Source organism: Oncorhynchus nerka, linkage group LG3, assembly GCF_034236695.1.
Source record: "Oncorhynchus nerka isolate Pitt River linkage group LG3, Oner_Uvic_2.0, whole genome shotgun sequence".
NCBI lineage: Eukaryota > Metazoa > Chordata > Actinopteri > Salmoniformes > Salmonidae > Oncorhynchus > Oncorhynchus nerka.
Genome location: NC_088398.1, coordinates 26,906,087 through 26,932,632, shown reverse-complemented (window position 1 = coordinate 26,932,632; position 26,546 = coordinate 26,906,087). Strand labels below are relative to the sequence as shown.

At 44.0% G+C, this 26,546-nt stretch overlaps 2 protein-coding genes and 1 long non-coding RNA gene across 4 annotated transcripts; 1 reads left to right on the top strand and 2 right to left on the bottom strand.

Moving 5' to 3' along the window:
• Positions 1-1,895: 1,895 nt before the first annotated feature.
• Positions 1,896-13,160, top strand: LOC115141331 (guanine nucleotide-binding protein G(I)/G(S)/G(T) subunit beta-3-like). The gene is made up of 9 exons (XM_029680084.2): positions 1,896-2,061; positions 5,889-6,012; positions 7,021-7,166; positions 10,381-10,444; positions 10,655-10,817; positions 11,000-11,066; positions 11,344-11,545; positions 11,855-12,071; positions 12,313-13,160. The coding sequence occupies exons 2-9, from the start codon at positions 5,956-5,958 to the stop codon at positions 12,417-12,419; spliced, it is 1,023 nt and encodes a 340-aa protein (XP_029535944.1). The 5' UTR covers positions 1,896-2,061; positions 5,889-5,955; the 3' UTR covers positions 12,420-13,160.
• LOC115141332 (uncharacterized) lies at positions 9,667-12,377 on the bottom strand. Its single transcript, XR_003865351.2, has 2 exons — positions 12,292-12,377; positions 9,667-9,874 (listed from the first exon to the last, which is right to left on the bottom strand). It is a non-coding gene; the product is annotated as an uncharacterized LOC115141332 (long non-coding RNA).
• A 576-nt stretch (positions 13,161-13,736) lies between the features above and the next one.
• LOC115141330 (cell division cycle-associated protein 3-like) lies at positions 13,737-24,964 on the bottom strand. Of its 2 annotated transcripts, none has more exons than XM_029680079.2 (6): positions 24,873-24,964; positions 24,339-24,493; positions 16,776-16,896; positions 14,998-15,927; positions 14,815-14,894; positions 13,737-14,089 (listed from the first exon to the last, which is right to left on the bottom strand). In XM_029680079.2, the coding sequence occupies exons 2-6, from the start codon at positions 24,474-24,476 to the stop codon at positions 13,994-13,996; spliced, it is 1,365 nt and encodes a 454-aa protein (XP_029535939.1). In that variant the 5' UTR covers positions 24,477-24,493; positions 24,873-24,964; the 3' UTR covers positions 13,737-13,993. The 2 variants fall into 2 exon arrangements, with proteins under 2 accessions (XP_029535939.1, XP_029535940.1); XM_029680080.2 differs by having other exon boundaries at positions 13,737-14,086.
• Between the last annotated feature and the right edge of the window lie 1,582 nt (positions 24,965-26,546).

Sequence of the window (26,546 nt, the reverse complement as noted above, 5' to 3'; positions counted from 1 at the left end):
TCGACACCTTGTAGCGTCCATGCCCAGACGAAATGAGGCATGTCCATATCCGTATATCCTTTTCAGTATGTCCCATTCAGATTTAAGCAGACATTAGCTACTGTAAGGCCGGTTTGATTGAACCCTTTTTGATACTATATACTGTCAAGTCAAGTGATCCTGTCCCACCAATGTTGGTTACTGCCATCACACTATACAAGCACATTGGTCACAGGTGACAAATAAAGACCGGCATACAAGCAGCTCAACGACTGACCCAGACAGGGTAGTCTAGTATTAGATCGGCTATCACTTCAGTGTCTTCCCAGGCTGTTTGTTGATGGCTGGTTCCTCTGACTGTGTGATTTTACATTTAATCCCCTCCTCCCCTTTCCCTTTGTTTAAGACTTGGAGAGAAGGACAGTGGGCTGCTAATGGCTGTAGTGTTATAATTACGCTGTATAGCATCACAGAGCAACAGAAGGCTCAGTGCTCTGTCCTGGCTGTCACACAGCCAAAAGCTGCTCTGCAGGCTCACTGCTGGCGCGTGTAGCTTAGCTGAATGTGCGAGACCAATAGAGGCGACCACACAAAGCTTAATAGATTACAATTCTCGGCCCCACGCTGGTTCTCTCAAATGCTCCGCCGCACCTCTTGCTCTCCAACTCTCTCTCTCTCTCTCACATTCGCTCGGTCTCTCCCCCGAATCCAGCGTCAGTGCTGTCAGAAAAAGGTTGAGTGTCTGTTCGCTCAAATGAGTCCTGTTGCTATTTGACCATGCGAGAGAGAGTGGAAGCATTGGGTTAATACTAACTATACATGTGAAGATAAGTTCAGAAAGTCAAAGGGCAATGTAGTGAAACTTCTCTCTCTTTTTCGCTCTGCCTGTCTCCTTACTCGCTGTGTTTGTTTCCTCCCTCCCTCCCTCCCTCCCTCCCTCCCTCGACACTCTTTCTGTCCATCTCCTTTTTACTTTGTCTCACTTTTAGCAAGTTGCCTTTTTTGCTGCATATTTTTGAACAGTATAATGTAGCTCATTGAGACCATGAAAAGTGCCACATATAAAAGTGCCGTAAATACAGTATTATGGACCACACCTATGAACCATGGTACGAGCCTGTGAAAGAGAATGACCTTCTCAGAGGATAATCAAATCTACTCTATTCTTACCCATGTGGCTTTGTAGCAAATGTGTATCTTCATCAGGTCATAGTTAGGCAGGTCGAGGTGCTGGCCTTAGAGGTTCATACATGCAGGTGTACTAGAGTAACTTCTCTCCCCTGGCCTGCGATGTGTCACCAATGTCCCCTCACCTGGTCCCCATCTCTCTGTCTCTGTCTGTGCTGCTGGCTTTTCTAAAATTAGACTTTTCTCAAGTTTACAAAACACTGAAGCCCCCTGCCAGTCACAGGCTTCACACCACACCATAAAAAGCCATGTCCAGGAGTGCATTTAAAAAATTTTTTTTTATTAATGCAGGACCGGTTCCTGTCTTTTGACCCCATGACACGATTGCCCACCTTGTTTGGTGTGCTATGCATGCCTCCCTCTCTCTCTCTCTCTCTCTCTCTCTCTCTCTCTCTCTCTCTCACATTCCCTATCTCTCCTGCTATATCTCCCACTCTCTCTGTTTCTTCCTCTGTTTCTTCCTCTGTTTCTCTCTCTCTCTCTCTCTCTGTTTCTCTCTCTCTCTCTCTGTTTCTCTCTCTCTCTCTGTTTCTCTCTCTCTCTCTCTGTTTCTCTCTCTCTTTCTCACTCTTTTCTTTCTCTGTCTCCCTCTCTCACGCCCCAACCCCCCCCCCCCCCCCCCCCCCCCAGCCCACCCTCTCTCTCTCCATCGCTGGATTTATCCCCTCATCCCTGATCTCTCTTCATCCGCTCCAATCCTCATCTGTTCCTCACAGGAGAGAGAGTGTGAGAGAGAGAGAGGGCGAGAGAGTGGAATATCCATTCTGTGTGGGACAGGAAAACTGAATAAAAAACATCTAGTAACAGAAGAGGGGTAAACATATGACAACCAAACGGAGGGACCCTGAAAAGTGAGAACAGGTTAAGAAACCCACTGGAGAACTTCCTGATTTGGTGAGTGGGCAGCCATACATTTGTATTTTACACCTCAATTGTTGTTTTCTTTGTTTGTAGTTTTTGATTGGATATGTGAATAGATGTGTAAGTGAAACCCTCTGGTCACAGTAGCGCTGTATATGGAGCTCTTGGTTGTAACAGATTTGTACAATTTTTGTCATTTAGCAGACACTTATCCAGAGCAATTTACAGGAGCAATTTGGGTAAGTGCCTTGCTCAAGGGCACATCAACATATTTTTTTACCCATTCGGCTTGGGGATTAAAACCAGTGACCTTTCGGTTACTGGACCAATGCTCTGAACCTTTTACTGCAGTGGGCTAAATTAGGGTCACCCCAGAGTGTTTCTTGGTGGTCTTAAACAAATCTACTTTGAAACAAAAGTATACACCTCACACACATGGTTTAAAAAAACAAACAAGAAATCTGTACCATGTCAGATATAGAGTTGAAAAGTATTACATTTCGAGTTTGCATCCCAATATTTCACTTTAAATACATCCCAGAAGACCGAAACATAACAGCATTGTGACATAGAAACACTGGATCGTCACCAGGTTTTTTGACATCTTTATTAATGATGAAATCATGAAAAATATGAGTAATATTCCAGCCATGAGGCCAAAGAGGGCACTTTTGGTAATTGACTGCAGGAAAGGACTACCCGCTAGGCTACCTGCTGCTGCTAGATGAGTTTGGGGGAGTGTAGAAGTACTTTTAGTTCTGGTTTGAGTGTGTCCTGATTTTCTCATATAATCAAAGTGAGTGGGGTCTGTGGGATAAGTATCAATTTCATTTGATAGCACTATGAGGAGGGTGCCGTTTAATGGCAACAAATAACAGTTTATCGATACTGTAAAATCTATGAATCCATTTTTTTCTCTCGACAACATGGTAGGGAATTTAATTGAAGAAGTATGGCAGCATGGTCGATTCCTTGGAGATCACATGGAAAAACGACGCTAACTTGGATTGGATATGTTTAATTGAATGTTTAACATTTTTATCATAACAAGGATTTACATGTGATTTCGATATTATAATGCATGTAATATTGCTATTGCACTACTATTGGCTACTCCGTTTACAGATCATCTTAAAGGATAATATTCATTTTATCTTCTAAGTGGATTTTTTTCCCCCCCATTGACAGACAGTTTACACATGCAGCCCAATTCTCATCTTTTTCCCCACTAATTGGTCTTGACCAATCACATCAGATCTTTTCACTTCAGATCTTTTTTTCTTCCAGAGCTGATGTGATTGGTCAATTAGTGGGAAAACAAAATCTGAATTGGGCTGCCTGTCTAAAGGCAGTCCATTTATTTGATTGATCACATCATTTGTTTAAGTGTTGTTTTTTTTAAGAGCATTGTACATTGTTTCCTCTGATACATCCATTTTGGAATACATTTGATTCTCTGCCGGCGGTATCACTGGCGTTGTGGGTGTCTAGTTAGCATTGGTGCTGAAACATGGTACTTTGTGTTTTACCCTTTCATAGCACTGAAACACAGTTCAAGGCGTCGTCGTTCAAATCAAAACTAAAGTGTCTTGCTACAAATTGGAAATAGTTCTTCATTCCCGTTCTGAGAAAGGTTTGTTTTTTGTGCTAAAGGTTTGGCCACCGGTCACCGTTAACGTTTTCTTCAATCTGCGTAATAGTATGTGACACAATACTAATGGTGTGTCAATAGTGAAAAGGTGAAACATTTACAGCGAGAAAACAAGATCTGACTTACACATTCCTACAGTCACTAGCTCAAGTTCAAGTGCATTGCCCATTTCATACAGAAATCAACCATCTCACCCTATCTTAGATTTTAACCACCCCATTCTCTCCCTTCTCCCTCCCTCTCACCCGCCACCACTAGTTTCCCCCTCCCTCTCTCATCTCTCCATCACGCCCCTCCATCTCTCCACCTCTTATCCAGATGCAAAGAGCAGTCAGTAATCGGATGAGAGCAGATTTTAATCAAAAGGCTTCCTTTAAAATCTCAGCCACTGGGATTTAAACTCACTCTCTCCTGCATCGCCTCTACACACAGCCCCACCCCCTTCTCTCTTTCTCCCTTTCTCCCCCTCCCTACCTCTCTCTCTCTCTCTCCCCCCCTCCCTACCTCTCTCTCTCTCCCTCTCCCCCTCCCTACCTCTCCCCCTCCCTACCTCTCTCTCTCTCTCCCCCCTACGTCTCTCTCTCTCTCTCTCTCTCCCCCTCCCTCTATGTTAATGCACTCCACTCTGCGACAACCTCTAGGAGCCATTTAATCACATGCAACAATGGCAGGCCGGGGTCTCAGGGACAGGATGGCAAAAGGGCAATAGCACAGTTGAAACACTTTTAAAAAACGGTCCCGTTTTATTGGGTTAGGACTATTTATAAACGTAATTTTCTCAGAGAACCAAATATATGGCCTAAATCAGATGAAGGCTAGATAAGGTGACCGTTGTGGATACTACTCCCTTTAGGTGAAGGAGCAGGACACCTATGTGCGCAGCTAACTTGAGATGGATGCAATCGCCTTAGGGTTAATTGTTTCAGGCATTTCTATATTTAGACGTATGATTTACAGTGTTTTCACACATGCATGTATCATACAGTGCTAGACAGATAGGAACAGCAAGGAACAACAGAAAGTGAATATCTTTCTCTGAGCCACGGCCTCTTCTCTCTCCCTCTCCCTTTCTCCTCACACAAATGAGAGGCAAATTAATTTGGTAATGAGATTTGACAGAGACACTTTAGACAAATAGAGAGAGAGAGAGAGAGAGAGAGAGAGAGATTGCAGCAAAGGAACACGATCAAAGCCAGGGATATAGGGTTTTCTTCTCCTGGTAGTTGTCGAGGTAAGAATAATAATTGAAGAATTAAGAATCCAAATAATTGAATCTGTCACAAATATTATGCAAATATGTTTATTAGATGTGTGGATGTCACATGGAATGTTATGTTATGTGATAATCATGTTTTTAGAGTGTTTTAAAGTAAAGGTCATCATCTGATCTCATAGAAAATAGTCTGATGCCATTGCCAGTTATAAAGTTCCTCATTTGATAATGTGACAGAGATACTTGAGATAGTCGATGCTTACTTTTTTGTCTTTACTGTAAAGTAGGCCTAACCTGAGAATAATTTGGTCATTGAAAAAACGATTCAGTCCTCATTGATTCAGCCGAGAGGACTAATTGCGTCATTAGAGCTCTGTGATGTGACATCACTGGAATCACAAAAATATAAATGCTTTCTGGGCTGACGTAAGATTGGAAAGCTTTCAAAGTCTATGGCACTAAAGTAAATTGAGATAGAAAAGTGCAGAGTAAACACAGTGTTTGTTTAGCTCGTATAAGCACGAGGAGAGATATCAAACGAGAAAAGTGTTGGCATTAAGATGACACAGCACACATGTTTGAGTTTACAATCAGGATGGGAAAGTGTGCCCGTGTACATGCAGTATGTGTTATATTAACTAGTTCATATAGTTGCACGCTTGTATGTACGTGCGTGTGCGTGTGCACATGCATATCTGTGCAAGTGAGCTTGTTTGACTATGGGTGTGGGTTTGTGAGTGTATGGGTATTTGTGTGTGTGTGTGCGTGTGTTTGTGAGGGTTTGCAAAGTAGTTGAGGGAGGTTTTGAATTGCAAAACAGTAGCTAAACAACAAAGAAAAGAGTGGGTAGACCTGGATCTAATAAGCTGGTAACACGCATAAATATATCATGTGTTGTGTTGTACACATGTAACAGACATTGACATTACAGTGAGAAGAATGGATAATGAAGTGATAAAATACAATGTTCATGTTTTTTTCCCCTCTCTCCCCCAGGATTACATCTGCTCACCTGATTTTCACTTCCTGTCTCCATCGGTGACGACGCCTACCAACCGTTGCCATGGGCGAAATGGAGGAGCTGCGAAAGGAGGCGGACAACCTCAAAGATCAGATCACTGTCAGTTATCAACCAATAATTCAGATGAAGATCACATTATTGGTCAACTCAAGGATTTGATAGCAGCAACACTCTATTTGCCAGCTCACTTCCCGCCCATTTTCTCCCCCGGTCAGACCCAGGATTCAAACTGGCAGCCCTCCGGATGCTAGGTCTCCTTTCTAACTGCTAGGCAATAATCGATCACTAGTGTGAATATAACGCCTGCCTGTGTTCCTCTCATATGCTAGTACTTTACTAAACTATTTGCTGAAAATTTTTACCATGATCATCAACCATAAACAGAACAAGAATCCTCATCCTTTAGACCCCCAAAACCCACATTACAACTGGGCAAAAGATATTTCACCTCAGGGCAGTGAAGTCCTTGAACTTCTTGACAGAAACCGAGTTGTTTCAAGAGATGAGTCGTTCAATACATTTTACGAATGAGAGTGGGTCTAAGAAGTTCTTGTAATATGTTATGTTGTATTTAAATCCATATGTGGACATGAAGTGTGCGGGTGGGGGGAAGGAGGGGGAGAGGTGTTACTCATCATATGTCTAGGTAATAGGAATGTGAAACTTTGTGTTTTTGTCCTTTTATTTGAGCTTTTTTTGTTTTTCTCATTTCTATATGTTTTTATTTTACATTTCTTTAAGAACTCTTGGAAAACTAGCCCTTGGGCTAAAAGAGATCCTAATACAATAATATAAAATCTTAACTGTTCTGATCCTCTGGGCTGTAAGGTGTATAGGTGTTCATAACACCACAGTCATAGTCATATCTATGACAACAGTTATGACCATACATCCCCACCCCTGACCGCTCTGTTCGTCCAAAGGCAGGAGGAGTAGGTGTAAACAGCAGTTTAGTCATATGTGATACGTTTTCTTCTGAGACCAGGTTGCAGCAGCAATAAGCACACCTTGAAAATTACAATCGTTATCACAGTGGTTTTAGCCATAGTTAAGTGGACCATAGTTATTATAACCATAACTTGACCATACACAACCATCCCTCTACAGGAGGCCCGAAAGGTAGTGCAGGACACCACCCTGCAGGAGGCGGTTGCCGGGACGACGCTTGTGGGACGTGTCCAGCTGAAGACCAGGAAGACGCTGAGGGGTCACCTGGCCAAGATCTATGCCATGCACTGGGGCACTGACACCAAGTAAACACACATACACCATACACAAGAGCACACACACACACATACAAACAGGCACACATTCGTACACACAGGCGCGCGCACGCACAACGCACACAGGCGCGCGCGCGCACGCACAACGCACACGCGCACGCAAGCTCAAAGTAGACAATGACCCTTCACAGACTTCTAGCCTGCACTCTTTTCCTGAGAATTGCTTGTTGAGTCGTTCAAGTATTCATTCAATAATTTATGTTAGTTCTATCATTAAGTCATTATGCTCAAAAAAATAAAGGGAACACTAAAATAACACATCCTAGATCTGAATGAATGAAATATTCTTCTTTAAATACTTTTTTCTTTACATAGTTGAATGTGCTGACAACAAAATCACACAAAAAATTATCAATGGAAATCAAATTTATCAACCCATGGAGGTCTGGAAATTAAAGTGGAAAACCACACTACAGGCTGATCCAACTTTGATGTAATGTCCTTAAAACAAGTCAAAATTAGGCTCAGTAGTGTGTGTGGCCTCCACGTGCCTGTATGACCTCCCTACAATGCCTGGGCATGCTGCTGATGAGGTAGCGGATGGTCTCCTGAGGGATCTCCTCCCAGACCTGGACTAAAGCATCCGCCAACCCCTGGACAGTCTGTGGTGCAACGAGGCGTTGGTGGATGGAGCAAGAAATGATGTCCCAGATGTGCTCAATTGGATTCAGGTCTGGGGAACGGGCGGGCCAGTCCATAGCATCAATGCCTTCCTCTTGCAGGAACTGCTGACACACTCCAGCCACATGAGGTCTAGCATTGTCTTGCATTAGGAGGAACCCAGGGCCAACCGCACCAGCATATGGTCTCAAAAGGGGTCTGATGATCTCATCTCGGTACCTAATGGCAGTCAGGCTACCTCTGGCGAGTACATGGAGGTCTGTGCGTCCCCCCAAAGAAATGCCACCCCACACCATGACTGACCCACCGCCAAACCGGTCATGCTGGAGGATGTTGCAGGTAGCAGAACGTCCTCCACGGCGTCTCCAGACTGTCACGTCTGTCACATGTGCTCAGTGTGAACCTGCTTTCATCTGTTTTATTTATTTTTTAAAATTATTTTACGTTTATTTAACTAGGCAAGATCAGTTAAGAACAAATTCTTATTTTCAATAACGGCCTAGGAACAGTGGGTTAACTGCTTGTTCAGGGGCAGAACGACAGATTTGTACCTTGTCAGCTCGGGGGTTTGAACTGGCAACCTTCCGGTTACTAGTCCAACACTCTAACCACTAGGCTACCCTGCCGTGAAGAGCACAGGGCGTCAGTGGCGAATTTGCTAATCTTGGTGTTCTCTGGCAAATGCCAAACGTCCTGCACGGTGTTGGGCTGTAAGCACAACCTCCACCTGTGGACGTCAGGCCCTCATACCACCCTCATGGAGTCTGTTTCTGACCGTTTCAGCAGACACATTCACATTTGTGGCCTGCTGGAGGTCTGGCAGTGCTCCTCCTGCTCCTCCTTGCACAAAGGCGGAGGTAGCGGTCCTGCTGCTGGGTTGTTGCCACTCCTACGGCCTCCTCCACGTCTCCTGATGTACTGGCCTGTCTCCTGGTAGCGCCTCCATGCTCTGGACACTACGCTGACAGACACAGCAAACCTTCTTGCCACAGCTCGCATTGATGTTCCATCCTGGATGAGCTGCACTACCTGAGCCACTTGTGTGGGTTGTAGACTCCGTCTCATGCTACCACTAGAGTGAAAGCACCGCCAGCATTCAAAAGTGACCAAAACGTCAGCCAGGAAGCATAGGAACTGAGAAGTGGTCTGTGGTCACCACCTGCAGAACCACTCCTTTATTGGGGGTGTCTTGCTAATTGCCTATAATTTCCAACTGTTGTCTATTCCATTTGCACAACAGCATGTGAAATGTATTGTCAATCAGTGTTGCTTCCTAAGTGGACAGTTTGATTTCACAGAAGTGTGATTGACTTGGAGTTACATTGTGTTGTTTAAGTGTTCCATTTATTTTTTTTGAGCAGTGTATATATTTATCTGTTCATCCATTCATTCACACAGCTTGCTGTGACAAATACTGCTATGGTTTAAAACTGACGTCACATAGTGCTCTGTGTTTATTGGTTAATTGGATTGGCGTTGCAATCCCATAGCTTGATTTAATTGGACGAATTAGTGGAACCAGGAAACACTTGACTGACAGTCTGGCAACACTTTAAACCGACACTATCCCTGAATCAATCAATTATTGCTGATACTGTAACATGAATGTGCACTAACCCCCCTTTTCTTCTTTCATTTTGTCCTCTCTCCTTCTCATTACCTCTCCCTATATTCTCATTTCATCTCATCTCTTTCTCAGTTGTAGCAAGTTAGTACACTTATTAGCTTTTCCTGGGTTTACAACACTTGGGGTATCCTACATTTGGCGGGTCTAAAGATAGCTTTTACTAACTGAACCAGTGTTGGGCTGAAAAGGTTCTGTAACAATGCCTCTCTAGGTCTAACACAATACAATCCAATACAACTTTATTGTCCCTCCATGGGGAACTCATTTGGCAACTGTGAACACTTAACAGACAACATAGTCACACATACTCCTCCATAGTGGCTAGACATAACTACATAGCACACAATATCATCACCAGCATCATCATTATCATCACCACCAGCATCATCACCAGCATCGACCTCCCCATCATCATTTGTGCTGGAAACACCTGGCAATAGGGAAAAAGTGCAGTAGCATTAGTCAATTACCAAGTCATGGCTCTTTAGATCAGTCATGTTAAAGACAGACTGCCATTGGGACTAAAGAGTCTCTGTATCTGTTATCGGTCTGTCTATTTATCTGGAGCTGCTGCAGGTCCTTGGATCTTTTACTGTACTCGGTCTCTCTGTTTCTGTCTGTCTCTCTCTTTCTCTGTCTCTGTCTGTCTCTCTTTCTCTGTTTGTCTGTCTCTCTTTCTCTGTTTCTGTCTGTCTCTCTCTCTCTCTGTTTCTGTCTGTCTCTCTTTCTCTGTTTCTGTCTCTGTCTGTCTCTCTCTTTCTCTGTTTCTGTCTGTCTCTCTGTTTGTCTGTCTCTGTCTGTCTCTCTTTCTCTGTTTGTCTGTCTCTCTTTCTCTGTTTCTGTCTGTCTCTCTCTCTCTCTGTTTCTGTCTGTCTCTCTTTCTCTGTTTCTGTCTCTGTCTGTCTCTCTCTACACCGGTCTTGTTCCCTCTACCAGGTTGTGTGTCAGTGCCTCTCAAGATGGAAAGCTGATAGTATGGGACACCTTGACCACCAACAAGGTATGGCAGACTGTGTCTGGGTTTACAGTCTGGAGAGTTTTGGTCATGGGACAGTGTTTTTTGCATGAATACGGCATGTAATGACAATATACTGTAATAACAATATTCTGTAATATCAAGTGCTCATATTGGCAAATACGGTGTGACACACAGGCACGTACACATACACACACTGGTCCACATGAGGAATCACTGTCCTTCTCTACTCAGGTGAGCGCCATCCCTCTGAAGTCGTCGTGGGTGATGACGTGTGCTTACGCGCCCTCAGGGAACATGGTGGCGTGTGGCGGTCTCGACAACATGTGCTCCATCTACAACCTCAAGGGCAAGGACGGCAACGTCAAGGTCATGCGGGAGCTGGCCGCACACACAGGTACCACACTCGACACTTAGCCCACTATTTGCATTCATTAAGACAGCATTACTGGCAACGCGTTTAAGGATGAGCCATTTCGATCAAAGATCAACGTAAGAACATACGAGGTAGTATTTATCCAATACAGCAATCTCGCATGCTTGTGTTGTATGGCTCTGATGTTCTCTCTTATTGCCCAGGTTACCTGTCCTGCTGTCGTTTCCTTAGCGACAGTGAGATCATCACCAGCTCTGGCGACTGCACCTGGTAAGGTCATGGAGTCTCTATGAGTCTGGTGTTTAATAAGGGGTTACAACGACTGACCAGAGATCAGTCAAATCTGTTTAATGCTACCGTATCATTCTAATTATATGGCTTATACTGTACCCTTCATTTGATACGCATAGTCTTATCTATTACTTCTCTGCAATGGTGCCCTAAACATTCTGCCTTCTTTCGCAACCCTCTTCTTCTTTGACCATGTCCCTGCGGTCTTCTTTGCCCACCTCTATATCCATCCTCTCCCTCTGTCCAAACTTTATAGTGTTCTATGGGACATTGAGACAGGGACAGAGAAGACCATCTTTGCGGGCCACTTGGGTGACTGCATGTCCCTGGCCGTGTCCCCCGACTTCAAGATGTTCATCTCGGGGGCGTGTGACTTCACGGCCAAACTGTGGGACATCAGGGAAGCCACCTGCAGACAGACGTTCAGCGGCCACGAGAGTGACATCAACGCCATCGGGGTGAGGACAGAGGACCCCCAGCATTTATTCATCGCTTATTAATAGTTTAGTATTCTGATAGTCAGAATCACTGCACCCGGAAGTTCACATGGACAGACAAAAACTTAAGTTTTTACAAATGTAAGCTTTAAAAAAAAACACTTATCAAAACGTACAGTATCCAAAAAATGTATTTGATGCAACTGGTTGCTCAGTTGATTAATTTAACGAGGTGAACAAAAGCTTACACCCCCTCTGTAGCTCTCCAGAACCATAGTTAGAGAGACCACTGCTCTGACCTCCAACCCCTGACCTCTCCACTCTATCCAGTTCTTCCCCAATGGTAATGCGGTTATAACGGGCTCAGACGATGCCACCTGTAAGCTGTATGACCTGAGAGCAGACCAGGAGCTCATCACCTACCAGGACTCGGGCATCATGTGTGGGGTGACCTCCCTCGCCCCGTCCCTCTCCGGCCGCCTTTTACTGGCCGGATACGATGACTTCAACGTCAACATCTGGGACATGCTTAAAGCCGAGAGAGTGGGTGAGTACGGGGAGAGAGAGAAAGGGATATAGTGTGGGTGAGTATGCAGGGGGGGGTGACTAGAGGGGCTGGAGGCAGAAAGAGGGAGACAGTGTGGGTAAGTAGAGGGGATGGTGAGAGGAGAAAGGAGGATGCGAGTGGGACGAAGGGAGAAATAGAGGGAGAGAAAATGTGGATGCAATGTAGGCAAACATAATATTTGCATACATTCTACACTGACATGATTCTCTTCATGGCTCAGGAGTGCTGGCTGGTCATGACAACAGGGTGAGCTGCATCGGAGTATCCTCGGACGGAATGGCATGCTGCACAGGATCCTGGGACAGCTTCCTGAAGATATGGAACTGAGCCAGTCCTCTAGTCTAGAGGACAGACAGAACGAAAGACTAAGGAGAGGGGTATAGAGGAAGAATATCATGAAAACCTGGTAGATTGACAAGAGTGATGGGGGGGACTAGGAAGCCATGGGTGAAATGTTATTTATTTTTATTGTGCCAAGTCTTATTCAATTTGAGAGAAGAATTGTGACGAGAGAGTCTATCGTCTCTTCCTTACTTCCGACTCTAAACTTGAGTTAGGCAGGGGGGGACTTTTGTAGAAAAACATGATCGTTGCATCAATGAATGATTGATTTTATGTCAAGGTTCAAACTGAATTCTAGCGTTATATGAATATATGTCAAGGTTCAAACTGAATTCTAGCGTTACATGAATATATGTCAAGGTTCAAACTGAATTCGAGCGTTATATGAATATATGTCAAGGTTCAAACTGAATTCTAGCGTTACATGAATATATTTCCTATGTCATAAGAGCAGTTGCCAAATGGAAACGGTAGAGATTTGGATGAAATAACAGGATACGACCACGAAATAATTGACCACCGATAAGACTGTGTAGGTTAACAATAACTAGGACGTGACATGCTTTTATATTTGAGGCGAGTTCAACTGCTCGTCAGGGGAGGAATATGTAAGCATCGATTCGTTTGAAAGCGGATGTTCGTGTGTTGGTTAGAATTCCCTTGTTGAGTTAAGTTTTTTCTATTTTTATGGTCACAGAATAAAATGGTTTAGCCTGCAGATTTCTACATGAGTGTGTGTGTCTGAAAGTTTACGTACGTACGCGTTGAAAATGATAAGTTTACCATGAGTTGGGGTCTAATCTTTTGGCCTATTTCCCGATGGCTAGTCACAAAAAGGCAGAAGCGATCTGAGTAAAACTGTTCGCTGGACAGACAGGATGATATAGATCGTATGGTTCACTGACAAACAAAAAAAGAGGCAAAATGCACAAGACCACAATATTTCACATTTGTCACAGAGGACTAGAGTTTAAACCTTACCTGGCTGTGTATATCGAAGTGACAGTAATGGCTACACACGTGGTTTGGTTTACCACTGTCGTGCGAGCAAAACATAGTAGCAACTCTGTACAGCACAATAAATCAATGTGAGGTGACTATTTCTTTTCAAATCGCATCACAAACACACGACAATTTGGACAGCCTATCTTTACCATCAGAACACTGTGCATATAGTAAATTCATACGGCGCTTTTCTTACACTTATTAAGGTATGGCTTTACTTAGCACCTTAAGACTAATACAAACATGTCATCCTGTGTCATAAAAGGTGTATTCCAGTTAGGAGCATAAAAAAGCAGATTAAGATTTAAAGTACATTTATTTACATAAAGGACTGGATAGCAAAAACACTGATATGGACATTTGAAAAATCATAGATGACACTTCCAAAAGCAACATACACAAATTATAATTTGTTAGCAGTTTGAAAAAGCCAAGTTAAAAGAAAAGAATAGCTGAACACTTTAAAAGGCTTGTTTTTAGAAGGATATAGAAAAATGGCAAGATTCTGTACACTGGCCAATTAGTGTTTGTGCATGTTCTTCTGCAACGTCCCTCTAGCTGTTCTCCTTGTCCACGGACACAGTCAGGACTCTCCGGTCCATCTGACCCAGCCTCTGTCTGTCTGGGGTGGCCATCTTCAGCCTCATCTGCTGGGCAGTGAGGGAAGAGAGAGACCCAACCTTTCAGTTTGACCACAGTTTTAAAAGCTGTTGTGATTGTTCCTTTTCCTCTGACCCACCAAATAGATCAATCCTGTTCCTTAGGCTTTAGTGTGTGCAGACATGAACGAATGAGATAACTGTACGACTGCCCGGCAGTCGAGTCAGTTTCCCCAGTAACATGGACGGACTCTTTACATCGTGAAGAAACTGCTATTTTCAGCAAGGTCTTGAAGCACACATGGAATGGGCTTGCAACCTCTGACGCTGGCAATTTGACTGGTAAACCCATTGGTACATGCACAATCGCTGCCTGGTAGTGTGATGCAATAATTTCCATGGTAATGTAGAATGATCATTCAAATTAACGTTAACAGACATCAACATTTAATTGGATGTATTTTTTGTTATGTTAGTTGAATCAACAAATCACAGCACATATTGTTGGGTACACTCGCAATGGGGTTCCCACTAGTTGGGCCAGTGGCAAAGTCAAAATGTATGAGAACAAAATGTAGCTTTGTCTTAAAGTTGGGTTTAAAATAAGATACATTTTTGAAGACAGGTTTTTCGGCTTTACCGCTTGCCCAGATAGTGACGACCTCACAATGGCCGCCAGTCCAACCATTATGCCATTATTGACTTGAATGGGTGACCAATAACCATCTTCTGAAATACCATGACTGTTACAGCCCTAGTGTACACCGTCTATATACCTGTGTAGCTTGCTCCCGGGGGGAGTTGGTCTCCTTGAGCATCTGCAGAGGGGAGCGGCCTTCAGCCATGAGTGCCTTGTCTGCCACATGGGAGAGGAGAGAAAGCATATAAAATAATATATAAAAATGTAATTAAAAAAAAAAATCACAGGGAATTTTGCGAAAAATTATTCACCCACGTACCTCTCTGCTTCGGTTTGACCGACTGCCCCTTGTTCTCATTGGCTGCATTCTTGTTTCCAACCTGGACGGAGAGTGGTGAAGAGGACGAACCCCACTTGCCTCCTCTCCCTCTGGCCCTCACCCCTGTGGCCCCGAAGCCCTTGCCTAGCCACTGGGGCTTGAACACCACTTGACTGGGGCTCTTGGTGTCGAAGGTGGGGCAGCGGATCCCAGTGGCTTGGGGCTGCTGCTGGCTCACGCTGGAGCCAGTGGTTGTGGTGGATGGTACAACAGGCGACTCTTGTGTGACGGGCATCACTGGCTCCTCCACTGGTGTTGGGATCTCCACTTTCGCCTCCACTTTAGGCATCTCCGTAGCAACAGTGACTTCAGTGAAGTCTGTAACGGTGGGGATGGATGGTTCAGCCATGGGGGTCAGAGGTTGTGCGGGGTCAGAGGTGACTGAGGGAAGGGCATACGCGTGGTCAGGTTCGTCCTTGTGGAGTTCAGCAGCAGCGTTTTCAGGGAGAGGAGACGCAGGGCTGTCGTAGTGCACCTCGGCGAAGGCCGGCGATGGGGCGACACCATCGTGGCAGGTGATCAAGCTCATACTCAGGCGCTTGTGTAGTGAAGACTCTTTGGCCTCGTCGGCTTCCTCCAAAGTGAAATCAGCTTTGACCATCTGGGCCTCCCCCACGAGAACGAAGGGGCTCTGGGTGAGAAGCACATGACTAGTCACACTCTTGGGAGAGGGCTGGATCATGTCACCTGAGACCTGTGATGGCTGAGGAGAGAGAACGGGCTCACTGGAACCTCTCTCTCCCTCCACCACTGCCGCCTCCTCCTCCACGTTGAGGTTGGGAAACTTGTTAAAGGGCACAGGGGCAACTATTTCTACAGAGTCACCGTGGAGGAGCATGCCAAGGCGACGGGCAAAGGAACCAACGGTCACTGAAGGAACAAAAAAACAAAAGGTTAAAAATAAAATAACTTTGACAAAAAGCTTTTTGAAAATGTACTAAAAGGGCAATGCTGCATCTACAGTTAAGGGCAGGGGTAGCCCCTGCTGAGTCCCCAACGACAATGTTCCAATTCAGGGGAAATGGAAGGACACTTCCACTTTGGACATTAAAAAGGCAACACTCACTCAACATCTTAACTCCTCCACATTTACTGGATTGGTTGAACAGAGCAGAAGAGAGCATCAACATGGGGGGGGGCTAGTTTCAGGCCTGCTGCGTTAGGGGGTGGCCAAACTACATATCTGACCAGCGAGCCCATTCAATCCAGTTTTTCATTTTACTTGGGAAATACTACTCCAAACATCTTAGTTAGACGTAAAATTGCGCGACTCAAGATCCTCGGCAGAAATGTCAACATTTATTACAAATTTGAGTTCTTAAGATTAATTCTGACTATTGAGGAAGTTTATACTAGTTATGGTATCTCAAAAAGGACAAAGAGTATTATCACAGTCTAGTTTTTCAAGCGAAGATTTTTTTTTAAAGGACGTATGCGAGGCACAGACGTTCACGTCACCTAGCCGAGGTGAAACTAGTATGCAAATGCAAACGCCTTAATGCCGTTTCTACAGTCAAAGAAACTGAATGCCATCCCCGTCGTTCTGTCGACCCCAGTTGGTGATATTCTGATGTATTTAGGGATTATCTGTGAAAGAGTTTGTCTCAGCAGGACTCCCTGTTAAAATGAATTAAATAATTCTAACCAAACCCAAATCAACCCTAGGCCTTCTTCCAGTGCTTGACTGGGTATCTTTGCCACTTGGTTAAGATAGTTACCTCTCATTGAGTCCTTCATTGGGGTGCGGGTGACACCGACTGAGGGTGACCGAGGGTCACTGGCTAGAATGGAGCAGTCACTCTCCACCACAACTGGGACACAGGAGACAGTTCCACCCACCTGAAATAGAGTAATACATTCTTGTTACACAATGTATGCACGGGCAAAGCTGTCAAGGCAAAGGGTGGCTACTTTGAAGAATCTCAAATATAAAAACAATATTGATTTGTTTAACACTTTTTTGGTTATTACATGATTCCATGGCTTCACGATTCTACAATGTACAAAAAAGTAAAAAAAGAGAAAAACCATGGAATGAGTAGGTGTGTCCAAACGTTTGACTGGGCCAAACAGACACGCATTACACACACGGTAAAATATGATTCAACTGATACTATCTGGCTGTCCGACTTACAAATCTGGGTTTGGCAGATGCCAGGAGAACGTTACCGGCCCCAATGCATAGTGTCAACTGTAAAGTTTGAGGAAGGACGAATAATGGTCTGGGGCTGTTTTTCACAGTTCAGGCTAGGCCCCTTAGTTCCAGCGAAGATAAATCTTAACACTACAGTATACAATGACATTCTGTGCTTCCAACTTTGTGGAAGGCCCTTTCCTGTTAAGCCCGGTCAAAGAGCAGAAACGTCTTCGCTGCCCTGGATCCAGAGGTTCCGGCGCCATCGTCGCTAGGGGCTTCCGATTAGAGATCGGATCCGGAGGTACCTGCGCCGTGGCCCACTGTTTGGTCTTCCTCGGGCTCAGATCTTCAGACAGCCTGAGACTCCAGCCCATTCATTATCCATGATGGATACTACAGCTGGCTTGGGTCCATCGGGCCCCACCGCCCTTGAGTGGTTTGTGAAACCACCCGAGGCGAAAGAACAGCTGGACCTCCTTAGCCATTGCACCAGCTGTCGTCATCGGCAGCTCCATTGTAAGAAACATTTTGGTTCCCGGAGCAAAAACCCATCCTGGAGCACGAATACAGGACATTACAAGGCTGCTTCCGACCGATCCCGGGAGCTGACGCTGTCATAGTCCATGTGGGGTGAAACAACATCTGGAGGGCTAACTCAGAACTTCTGAAAATTGATGAACTGATTCTAGCACTGAAAGATAAAAATTAAAAAAGCAGGCGTGAAAGACTCAGCAGGCTACTGGCATTAGACGTCTGGCTAAAGGGTTACTGTAGCTCTGTTGGAATCACTTTTATAGATTGAAGATGCTCTACAGCAGTGGTTCCCAAACGTTTTATAGTCCCATACCCCTTCAAACATTCCATCTCCAGCTGCCTACCCCCTCTAGCACCAGGGTCAGCGCACTCTCAAATGTTTTTGATTGTTTGTTGCCATCATTGTAAGCCTGCCACACACAATACACTCATTGTTATGTTTAATAAATGTGAGTTTGTCACTTCCCACAAGCCGTGTTGTGACAAAGAGCTCTTATAGGACCTAGGCACAACTAACACATAATTTTGCTCTTTAGCCATTTTACATAAAACCTTATTTGGTTAACAAAAATTGTGAATAACTCACTGCAGGTTAATGAGAAGGGTGTGCTTGAAAGGATGCACAGAACTCTGCAATGTTGGGTTGTATTGGAGAGCCTCAGTCTTAAATCATTGTCCACAAACAGTCTGTGCCTGTATTTAGTTTATGCTAGTGAGGGCCGAGAATCCACTCTCACATAGGTACGTGGTTGCAAAGGGCATCAGTGTCTTAACAGTGCAACTTGCCAAGGCAGGATACTCTGAGCGCAGCCCATTCCAAAATTCTGGCAGTGGCTTTTGATTAAATTTTCACAGAACCGCTTCTTACAATTTCGATGAGGCTCCCTTGTTCAGATATCGGTAAATGGACTGAGGCAGGGCATGAAAGGGATAAAGAACCCAGTTTCGGAAAGTACCTGCGTAATTGTGCACCCAGCTCACTCAGGTGGTTCGCTATATAACATTTGACGTTGTCCGTAAGCTTGAGTTCATGTTGACCTGTCTTACTCACGTCGCCTGTCGGAGAGCGTGATCCGTCTTCCGGAAACAGCTGGTGCTCTCATGCATGTTTTAGTGTTACTTGCCTCGATGCGAGCATACAAGTAGTTTAGCTCGTCTGGTAGGCTTGTGTCACTGGGCAGCTCTCGGCTGTCCTTCCCTTTGTATGTCTAATGATTTGCAAGCCCAGCCACATCCGACGAGCGTCAGAGCCGGTGTAGTTCGATTCGATGTTAGTCCTGTATTGACACTTTTCCTGTTTGTCAGAGGGCATAGCGGGATTTCTTATAAGCTTCTGGGTTAGAGTCCCGCTCCTTGTCCAGCCTAGTGCGGATGCTGCCTGTCATCCATGGCTTCTGGTGTGTGTATGTATGTATGTAAGGTCACTGTGGGGGCGAGGTCATCGATGCATTTATTTATGAAGCCAATGACTGATGTGGTGCACTCCTCAGTGTAAACAGCTTCCACCCCCAAGTCATAAGACTCCTGAACATCTAGTCAAATGGCCACCCAAGACTATATGCAGTTCCCCCCGCCCCCCTCTTTACACCACTGCTACTCTGTTGTCATCTATGCATAGTCACTTTAATAACTCTACCTACATGTACATACTACCTCAACTAACTGGTGCCCCCCACACATTGACTCTGTATTGGTACCCCCCTGTATATAGTCTTGCTATTGTTATTTTACTGCTGCTCTTTAATTACTTACTTTTTAAATTGTATTATTCTTATGCGTATTTGTTTGAAACCGCATTGTTGGTTAGGGGCTCGTCAGTAAGCATCTCTCTGTAAGGGCTAAACCTGTTGTATTCGGCACATGTGACTAATACATTTTCATTTGATTTGAAAGCTGTCCAAGTACTTTAAAAATATTCTCTGTTGTCCTGGTTTCGAAAAGAGGACGTCTTGACCTCCCATAAACATAACGGACATACCAGGGGCTGTGCCAGGCCCGCCACCTCTGTTCACTCATCCAGCTGTAACGCATAGAATTCACTGGCTTGTTTGCAAAGCAGTAACTGTTTCAGAACAGCTCCTGCCGTGTCGCAGATGCGACGTGAAACGGTGTTGTTTGATGATGACATTGTCTGTATAGTTTTAGGTATTTTCCCCCCAGCATTGTCCCAGTCATATCCACAGCAGCAGGAAGAATTAAGTCCGCCACAATAGTATGAGGCTTGTCTGTCCTAGCCACTCGGTAGCTCATTAAGTTGTCTTAATTCTCACTCAAAAAAAACCCAGTGGCTTATTTTTCTAATTGGCATGGTTAGTTTCTAAATGTCTGCGCAAGTGTGAAGGTTTCATCGAAATGAAGTGAACCCCAAATCAATGTAGTTCTCATCATACTTGCACCTCTTCGATGGTCCAAAGTCCCCATCTGTTGTTCGGTGCTTTCCCACGTAAGGGGGCAGTAGCTCTTCGGCTGCATCAGATTCACAACTGTCAGTGTCCATAGCAACAAAAGTAGAATTACTGATGCTAGTATTGGATGTGCCCGTGGAAGCAGAAGAGCCCATCCAAATCATAATTTCAAGTCTGCGTTGAGACAATGACCCAAGACCAGCTCAGTTAATCCCTACCATTGTGTCACAGTTGTCAAAATTCTGCATCAAATGTACATTATCCCAGGGGTGTTGACAGACAAAGTAAGTAACTTAAATGTCCCCCTAACTGCCCTGAATACCTCTGTTGATCCTACAGCTATTGTATGCAGTAATCATGGGTCTATGCACTGAGGTGGAGTCCCATAGTAGGAAGTCCACTGCGTCCAGCTCCAATATAAAGAACATGAGCAAGTCTACTTCTGATAAGCTTCCCAGTAAAGCAATAACAACAATCAAGCATCCCATAAGTGCTAAAAATAGGCCATATTAGCATATGAAGCATAAGAAACAAGGTTCATGAAGTCAATAACTTGCGAACAGATGGCAGTCATATTCTGACTTTTTGAAACTCATTTAGATAATATATTTGATGATAGTGGTAGCAATACATGGTTATAACATCTACTGAAAAGACAAATGCCAATAGGGGCGATGCAGTCTATATTCAGAACCACATTCCTATAAAGCTTAGATAGGATCTTATGTTAAATACTGTTGAAGTAATATGGCTTCAGGTTCCTCTGCCTCACCGAAAAGGCCATTCTTGTGGGAAGCTGCTATAGCCCAAGTGCTAAAAGTCAGTATCTGGATAACATGTGTGAAATGCATGTGATAGAGAGGTATATTATCTGGGTGATTTAAATATTAGCTGGCTTTCATCAAGCTGCCCACTCAAAAAAATGCACCAAACTGTAACCAGGGCCTGCAACCTGGTTCAGGTTATCAGGGTAGTTACAAACAGCACAGGAATTCAATCAAATCAATTGATCACATTTTTACCAATGCTGCAGAAATTTGCTTTAAAGCAGTATCCAAATCCATAGGATGTAGTGATCACAATAAAGTAGCCATATCTAGGAAAACCAAAGTTCCAAACACTGGGCCTAATATTGTGTGGATGTCATACAATTCGTTCTGCCCCTGAACAAGGCAGTTAACCTACTGTTCCTAGGCTGTCATTGAAAATAAGAATGTTCTTAACTAACTTGCCTTTTAAATAAAAGGTAAAAAAATAAAAAATAAAACACGCTGCACTTGACACATTTATGACGAAGCATGCACCCATTTAAAAAAACTTTGGATTGATAAGGAATGTAAAAAAGTTGGAGGGTTGAGAAGGATGAGGCATGGAAAATAGGTCTAGCTGTTCAACTAATTGGCAAACATACTGCAAATTGAGAAATCACGTGACTAAACAAAAGTAAACTATACTATGAAACAAAAATAAAATGGTATACACTGCTCAAAAAAAATAAAGGGAACACTAAAATAACATCCTAGATCAGAATGAAATATTCTTATTAAATACTTTTTTCTTTACATAGTTGAATGTGCTGACAACAAAATCACAAAAATGATCAATGGAAATCAAATGTATCAACCCATGGAGGTCTGGATTTGGAGTCACACTCAAAATTAAAGTGGAAAACCACACTACAGGCTGATCCAACTTTGATGTAATGTCCTTAAAACAAGTCCAAATGAGGCTCAGTAGTGTGTGTGGCCTCCCTACAATGCCTGGGCATGCTCCTGATGAGGTGGCGGATGGTCTCCTGAGGGATCTCCTCCCAGACCTGGACTAAAGCATCCACCAACTCCTGGACAGTCTGTGGTGCAACGTGGCGTTGGTGGATGGAGCGAGACATGATGTCCCAGATGTGCTCAATTGGATTCAGGTCTGGGGAACGGGCAGGCCAGTCCATAGCATCAATGCCTTCCTCTTGCAGGAACTTCTGACACACTCCAGCCACATGAGGTCTAGCATTGTCTTGCATTAGGAGGAACCCAGGGCCAACCGCACCAGCATATGGTCTCACAAGGGGTCTGAGGATCTCATCTCAGTACCTAATGGCAGTCAGGCTACCTCTGGCGAGCACATGGAGGGCTGTGCGGCCCCCCAAAGAAATGCCACCCCACACCGGTCATGCTGGAGGATGTTGCAGGCAGTAGAACGTTCTCCGCGGTGTCTCCAGACTGTCACGCCTGTCACATGTGCTCAGTGTGAACCTGCTTTCATCTGTGAAGAGCACAGGGCGCCAGTGGCGAATTTACCAATCTTGGTGTTCTCTGGCAAATGAAAAACGTCCTGCACGGTGTTGGGCTGTAAGCATAAACCCCACCTGTGGACGTCGGGCCCTCATACCACCCCCATGGAGTCTGCTAGAGGTCATTTTGCAGGGCTCTGGCAGTGCTCCTCCTTGCACAAAGGTGGAGGTAGCGGTCCTGCTGCTGGGTTGTTGCCTTCCTACGGCCTCCTCCACGTCTCCTGATGTACTGGCCTGTCTCCTGGTAGCGCCTCCATGCTCTGGACACTACGCTGACAGACACAGCAAACATTCTTGCCACAGCTCGCATTGATGTCCCATCCTGGATGAACTGCACTACCTGAGCCACTTGTGTGGGTTGTAGACTCAGTCTCATGCTACCACTAGAGTGAAAGCACCGCCAGCATTCAAAAGTGACTAAAACATCAGCCGGGAAGCATAGGAACTGAGAAGTGGTCTGTGGTCCCCACCTGCAGAACCACTCCTTTATTGGGGGTGTCTTGCTAATTGCCTATAATTTCCACCTGGTGTCTATTCCATTTGCACAACAGCATGCGCAATTTATTGTCAATCAGTGTTGCTTCCTAAGTGGACAGTTTGATTTCACAGAAGTGTGATTGACTTGGAGTTACATTGTGTTGTTTAAGTGTTCCCTTTATTTTTTTGAGCAGTGTATAATAATAAATAAATAAAAAAAGTAGTAAAAAGTGCTGGCACACCTTACATGAAACTTTGGGCAAAAAGGCACACTCGGCTCCATCAGTCATCGAATCAGATGGCTCATTCGTCATAAAAAAACACTGATATTGCCACCAAGTTTAATGATTTTTTTCTCCCATTGTCAAGATTAGCAAACTTAGGCATGAATTAGGTATGACTTAGGCACTTAGTGCCAGCAACAAACACTGACACTACACATCCATGTATATCTGACTAAATTATGAAAGACAAACATTGTACTTTTGAATTCCATAGAGTGTGGAAGAGGTGAAAATGGTTGTCTATCAATGACAAGCCACCGGGGTCTGACAACTTCAATGGAAAATTACTGAGGATAATAGCTGACGATATTGCCACTCCTATTTTCCATATCTTCAATTTTAAGTAGTTTTTGACCAGATACCCTGCTATTGTACTGTAAAACAAACTCTTAGCACGCATACAGGGAAGGACATTCAACAAGCACGGCACTTACACAAATGGCTGATGATTGGCTGAGCGAAGTGTATAATAAATACAACTGCCCCAGGGCACAAAGTGAGGACCATGCAGAAGTGGTTTGTCAAGATTGGTGTGGAAGAACTTGACTGGCCTTCACAGAGCCCTGAGCTCAAACCCATTGGTATGAATTGGAATGCCAACTGCGAGCCAGGCTTAAATCGACTAACATCAGTGCCGGACCTCACTAATGCTCGTGGCTGAATGGGAGCAAGTCCCGCAGCAATGTTCCAACATCTAGTGGAAAGCCTTCCCAGAAGAGTAGAGGCAGTTAAGCAGCAAAGCAGGACCAACACCTTTGTAATGCCCATGATTTTGGAATGAGATGTTTGATGAGAAAGTATCCACGTATACTTTTGGTAGTGTCTCTGCCCTATTGTCTCTAGTAATCTTAGTGTTCAATCTAGTAATGTTGGCAGCACATATGACAAATAAAATAATTTTAACTAACTAAACAGGAAACTATTTCCCTGTTTGACCGGTAGGCTTTGACACCTCAAATGTGGGGCTCTATTCGCCAATTACATGTACCCAGAATTAGACTTGGTGAAATGGTGCTGCAAGTTAAACACTATACAGGAATTATACACAATAGACATACAATACGGATACAGTAAACAGAACAATTACACATGATGAGAGTATTTAAATAATAAACTATTTTCAAATCAAAATGATGGCCCTTGTCATCTAACGTTACCTGAATAGGTGTGCGGTCAATAGCTACAGATGGAGACCGTGGGTCGACAAGTTGAGAGAGACGGTCGTGTTTGATGCGATGGCTGGGGTCATGTTTGGGCGTTGAGGCCACAGCAACCTTGCTCTCGCTGGATCCCATGACGACACAGTAGATGCCTAAATGTCCGGTGACAGAAGTTAAGACAAAACGTTTACGTTAAAAAAAAAAGAAGTTCGAGCGAGTCTGCTGTTCCATTCGTTGTTTTCTATCTAGCTAAATAACTTAGTTAACGTGTTCTAGTTTTTGAAGCCAGATCAAATTAATAAAAATCATTCATTAGGCAATTTACAATTATTGTTAAGATTTGGTCGGCAAACTTGAGAAAAACTGACAAGTCACGTTAGCTAAACTAAAGTCTGCGGATGGCTAAACCTAGTTTAACAACGTTATCTTGAAGAGAACTACAAAATAAGGTTTCTTGCTCTTTGATTATTTGTATGTGATTCACATGAATCTGCTAGGTAGAAAAGTAGCTTTTAGCAAGCAATGACTTACCTTAAACGTTTCGCTAGAAGTGACCCTCCTTTCACTTTTTCGAAGCAAAACATAAGGATTTAAATTGCGAAAAGCATATGCGGCCAGTTATTTTCAAACCAGCCAATCAGTGAAGTTGGTGCCACCGCCTTCCCTACAGAGATTGGCTGATTGTGCCTACGATGTCTAAAATAGGCGTGGTTTTCTACTGAAAACAAGTTTTAAAACCTACACAAGATCTGACCATGCTTTGTGGATTTGAATTTGACCCTCTTGAATGTTGTGCAATGCAACATCATTTGAAAGCCGCATTCTTATCTGGTGAATGGGAACATGTTTGGTTGTGCTCTACCCATAGAAACAGCCCATAGCAAAATACTGTATCTGTGCAAAACCTATAGAGAAGTCAAGTTCAATGATGTGTATATAAACCCATAAAGTTATATACAAAGTAGTCATTGCAGCAGATACTAGTAACTGCATTTACCATTTGCTGTTTTGTGCTGTAAAAACAGCCTAATCCTGGGTATTTTTTGTCCTATTTGGGTCTCCTCTAAAGCAACTGGCCAAGAAAATGAGGGAAATACTGTCAATAACCACGTTTCCATCCACAGTTTTTATGTGAGTATTGTGAAGTCATACCGAATAAAAAAAAGATCAAGACAGCTGTAACGGAAACAGGATTTTCGATACAATTTTATAAATGCATTTGTTGCTGACAGATAATTTCTTAGTTTGACATGGTGGGATCTTGGAATGGTGGTGGAAACGCCTTTATGCGCAAATATTGATATAATAACAATCATATCGAGTCATACGATGATATGTTGTGTGGTCCTCCCACTATGACTAAGGAAAGCATGCAGTTTATTAGGCTACAGCTGAAAAGTTATGAATTTCACAGGGTGGTGAAAGTGCACGGTGATCTTGATACGCCTTTCCAATAAATGTCGGGATCTTATTCTGGTGACATGAAAGATGATTGACTGCGTTTCACAAATACAAATATGTAGCCTAAATTGAAAATAATTTGCACCAACTCTGTTAAAAACTTACAGTATGACTTCACTTGACAAGGGGAACTGGAAGTCTGATTGAAGACGAGAACAGCTATGATGATTTTCATTGGTAGATAGAAATCGCAGGCATACATTTTAACTTGATCCTTTGTTTGATAATTGTCAATGTTGTGCAATGCAATTTACACTACATGACCAAAAGAATGTGGACACCTGCTCGTCGAACATCTCATTCCAAAATCATGGGCATTAATATGGAGTTGGTCCCCCTTTGCTGCTATAACAGCCTCCACTCTTCTGAGAAGGCTTTCCACTAGATGTTGGAACATTGCTGCAGGGACTTGCTTCCATTCAGCCAAAAGAGCATTAGTGAGGTCAGGCACTGATGTTAGGCGATTAAGCCTGGCTCGCAATTGGCATTCCAATTCATCCCAAAGGTGTTCGATGGGGTTGAGGTCAGGGCTCTGTGCAGGCCAGTCAAGTTCTTACACACCGATCTCGACAAACCATTTCTCTATGGACCTTGCTTTTTCAATGGGGGGCATTGTCATGCTGAAACAGGAAAGGGCCTTCCCCAAACTGTTGCCACAAAGTTGGAAGCACAGAATTGTCTAGAATGTGCTGTAGCGTTAAGATTTCCTTTCACTAAGGGGCCTAGCTCGAAACCCTGAAAATC